The sequence below is a fragment of the Sabethes cyaneus genome, chromosome 2 (assembly GCF_943734655.1).
Source record: "Sabethes cyaneus chromosome 2, idSabCyanKW18_F2, whole genome shotgun sequence".
NCBI classification, from domain to species: Eukaryota; Metazoa; Arthropoda; class Insecta; order Diptera; family Culicidae; genus Sabethes; species Sabethes cyaneus.
In genome coordinates, this window is record NC_071354.1 from 144998733 (window position 1) to 145003424 (window position 4692).

At 38.6% G+C, this 4692-nt stretch overlaps 1 protein-coding gene across 1 annotated transcript; it reads right to left on the reverse strand.

Moving 5' to 3' along the window:
• Positions 1-683: 683 nt before the first annotated feature.
• LOC128738089 (guanine nucleotide-binding protein G(f) subunit alpha) lies at positions 684-4692 on the reverse strand. Its single transcript, XM_053832934.1, has 4 exons — positions 4496-4692; positions 4147-4413; positions 928-1438; positions 684-851 (listed from the first exon to the last, which is right to left on the reverse strand). The coding sequence occupies exons 1-4, from the start codon at positions 4690-4692 to the stop codon at positions 684-686; spliced, it is 1143 nt and encodes a 380-aa protein (XP_053688909.1).

Genomic DNA, 4692 nt, shown 5'->3' on the forward strand with positions numbered 1-4692 from the left:
AGGTATCGCAAGCGGGCGCTTCAATCACTTAAGAGAATGCAAGTGGCAATAAGCAGTTAGATGTCGCTAGAGTCATTTTACACACGGTTTACGAAGCTTTTTGTTCTAGCTTGGATGTCTGTTATCTGTGGTATTGTACTTGACTTCTTTCAATCGAACACTACCTTCGTTTGGCTTCTCCGTTAAAATCAGATTGGCACTCTTTCTAACTAAATGGAAATGGTACACGGTGCTGCTTCTAACTATGTTCACTTTTGCCATGGCTATAATATTTTCATTGCTATTCTCAATAGACTGATATGCTTGCGCTTATTTCGACACTTACTAAGAATTTCAAAGTATTTTGTTGACGAAATTGAGTATTACCGCGTATAAAACATAGTTATTGCGTACTTACGACAAATATTTTCAAAAATTTCCGGAGTTGTTTACGTATGGATGTAAACAAAACCACATTTCAAACTCACACTGACGCCAGTTTGACTGTCGGATTATCGAGTCAAAATTCGCTAATCCGGCTATAAATTTGTCGGATTAGCGGGGCGGTACTGTATGACTAATTAGCTTCAGAATGCTGATATGTAACTAATACAAAGTTTTGCGTAGTGCTGGATGGTTACCTGGGTGGGGATAGCATAAGTAAAAAATTACACGTGTTAGTTTTAAAATTTCATAATTAACAGTTATATAACATCTATATTTTGTAAATTTCTAGCTAGAATAATATTATGCACATCATTAAAAACCATTCGAACGTTGTTAGTGTCAGTCGCAATCGTATAATGGTAATAGCAGGAACGTTTCCGCTTTATCAAATGAGAAGTGCGCCGTGGAGGTTCGTTCGTTATGTCCTAGAAAGATGAACACGATATACAATAAATTTAACTGTTCTTAAAAAATACTCAAAACAGCAAAAACTATGCTTACCACCAGCATAGACTTTATGAAAGTTCTCGTACATGTGTACTCATCGCATATGTCACTGTCTATCTGAAACTCATTGTATTCTGGAAAGTAATCTCTAATCGATTTTCCTGCTGCGATTTTCTGCTTCAAAATGTCTTGCTTGTTAAGAAACACAATGAGTCCCGTCTCCGCCAGAAACCGGTTGTGCCAAACACCTCTGAACAGTTCCAACGCTTCAGCCAAACGATTTTTTGAAGGATCCTCCCTTAATGTTTGATCGAAACTGCCGCAGGCAATCATAAACAGCACTGCTTCGATCCCTTCGAACACCTGCATCCACTTGGTCCTGTGACTGCGCTGTCCGCCAACGTCAAAGATTCGAAACTCCTGACATCCCCCTCCAAACGATCTTGGCATTGTAATACGGAAACGTACCTCTTGTATACCATTAGTTGTTTTTCGACAGTTGAGAATGTCCGCGTTCGTTGGAATGTATCCAGGCATGGAGATTATTTCAATTCGATCCAGGAAACTAAAAAAAATATCTCGTATAGCACAACATTGGTACCTATTACACATTCGACAAACTATCTAATAATGAATTTTATGTACATGAGTTGCTAATAACCTGAACCTATAAAACTGAAAAACGTACTTATTATATACAGCCTGAATTCGTTAATTGGGCCACGACTGCACTCCAGTTGATTCGCTAATTGGGCCGACTGACAGTTGTTAGAAATTTCTAAACTCGAAAATTCCATACAATTTTGACATTCAGGTTGTCACATAGCCCAATTAGCGAACACCCAATTAACGAACCGCCCAATTAACGAACCACCAATTAACGAAACTTTGCTGTATTATGACCTTAAATCGAAAAGTGTACACGGACCGGAGAGCAACGTTTGATCGGGTGGATCACGGTACCATCCTAGCAAGGCTTGAGAAGTTGGATGTTTATCAAGTGGCTACAATCGTACCTAACACACCTGAGTGGCTGAGTGTGAAAATTGAGTTCGAGTTTTCCGACTCGTTCTGCAATATCTCTGGCGTACCACAGGGGAGCAGTCTTGGTCCAGTTTTTGACGTAGGACTACGTCTTACGGCAAGTTTTGAGATAGGGTGTCATTCCAAAAAATCGAAAAATGCGAGCGTCACGAAAAATGAAAGGTTTTGAGCGCTAATAGCTCAGCGGGTTTCCAATCGATTTTCAATATTCTTACACCAATCGATTGGAAAATCGTCTAAGAATTGACCCAAATAAAGAAAAGTTTGGATTCTTGATGTTGAACTATTGAAAAATTGAAAATAATGAACCTATGTTTTACCAGAATTCTCGCTTCGTGATTGGTTGTTGAAAATGACGTCATCAAAGTAGAAACGCGTTTTCACGCTTCGGCTTATAATTCAGTCAATTTTCAATAGATTTCCAAGATATTTACACCAATTGATCGGGAAATCGATTGAAAATATTGAAAATATAGAAAACTATTGATTTTGTTTTTGAAATTAAATTTGAAAAATTATTGTTTTTGAATTGGTTTTGAAAATTTGAATTATTTTCATATTTTTGCCTTCCCTCGTCAGTGCTTCCCTAGCACGGATGACAGAAATATATACGATATAAGCTATGGGTTAAGCTTCCTTATGATTGTATTTAATTTACGCCCTATAGAATCCGATCGAAAATTGTTGAGCTTCAGCTGTTGCTGCTTCCCACGGATAAGGCAACGAAGACATGCAAATTCACCAAGCGAGGTGTTGGAGCTGGAGCACTCAATGATCGCTGCCGTGATGGAATATCTGGCGACAGGAGTTCTGGAATTGGCAGGACATATGCTGCTCGCGACAACAAAACGACCAGAAGCATCCCACGTCACTTGGAGTGGTATTTCATCGTGATTCATGGCCATACACGAACGGTTTCGTTGATCGCATAGCTGCTGAGGCTTTCCGGTTGGTCCGTTGCAACAAGCCGTGCCTGGTTAGCGGTTATCGGTACTCTAATTTACCAAACAGAGAATTACGTTAAATGCGTTAGTGCAAGTTTATTGCAAGCAGGAATTATGATAATCAAACAATCGGTTCTTTTAAGGGCCACACAACGATTGAAGAGTTTATTATATTTTCTTGCCCAGTTAATACCATAATTAACACAGTCAACGAGGGAAAAGCTGAATTTTTCGCCATTGCGGACGACCAACCAATGACGGCAATGAGTTTTCTAGTCACAGGTGACATTTGCTGCGACTTCCAATACGTCTGCACTTTTCAACTTTTTGAAAACTCGCGCGTACCGTCTACCGATTACCAAAGGAAAAGCACTATTACAACGTAGAAACATATCATACACATTTATTTACTGTTTGGTTTAGTTACTAACTTGGTTTCGTTTTAATAAAATAGATTCGATCAATTCATGGATATAACTCCAAAATCGGTTGAGGATTGAATGTATACAATGTTTCTACTTTGATGACCGTTACGGATGTAGCTTGTATACATGAAGAATCGTATTATTATATACATGGATACATCCTACTATCGCTACAAAGAGACTTACGTGGTCCTACGTCACCTATGCGATCGTGTCTTGTGCACAACCCCTCTGATTTTTTTATAAACGAACTACCAACTGCCCTGCCACCTTTTTTGGCGACGATATAAAAATCTTTAAAGTAATCAAAATGAATTCCAACTGCATTGAACTCCAACGTCCAGTGGACAAATTTAAAGATTGGTTCTCGAGTAACATGCATACCGCTAGCACCTAGTATCTCAAAGTACTTCATCTTCTCCTTTCGCCGTAAAAATAAACCTATAGCTTTTAGCTACGACATGGCGGGACATTTGTTACAGCGCGTCTAACATATTCGTGATCTTGGCATTCGTGATCTAATATAATAGCAATTCTTACGTAACTTTTCAAAAATTCCTAAGTAACAAATAGAGTTTCTCCTCATCTCTGCTCTCTTGAACTTATTACGGAGATGCAAATAGACCTGAACGCACCTGCATTGAATTAATCGGTAGCTAGCATCATTAGCTAGCTAATCGTTAAAAAATCTCACGTTGAAATGCCTTTATGTCACGTCACCGTGATAATTGGAAAACAGACAAATTGAAGAGAGTCTCTCAATGTTACATTGGATGTTTTGTACAACAACTCGTTCGAAATCTAAGATCCGTCGGATTACAGAATAAGGCTGTTAAATTATAACAAAAATTAAAACTTACTATTTTGCACTGTCGATCAGTTGATATTCATTGGATCGCTTGAAGCATTTTTTCACGCCATTGTCGGACCACAATGTACGAACACGTTGCACGTACTCCATATTTAAATGCCAAGGAGCTTGTTTTCCCATTTTCATAATTTCTTGTGCGCATTGATGGTTTTCTTTCGAGTCAAATTGAAGATTCATTAGGATCACTTGTCGCACTAGTTCGTGAATTGATTCATGGATATTCTCGATAATGTCATGTAACTTTTCTAATCGTTCACTGGAATCAAACAAGAAAAACGTAGATACGAAATTGGATATCGGATCGGATTGGATAAGTATTTTGGTATATTTCGTCTTACTCAAAGCTGAACCCGTTTTGCTCATGTAAAATTTTCATTTGCTTAATGATGGTCGTCTTCCCGGATTCACCAGCACCCAGTAGAAGAATTTTGACCGATGTGTGGAATTTTTCTTTCATCTGCGTAAGCTTTTTTTCCAGCTGTTTTTTCCGAATAATGGCTTGCGACGGCCGTCGAAAACAGTCTTTGAGAAGCAT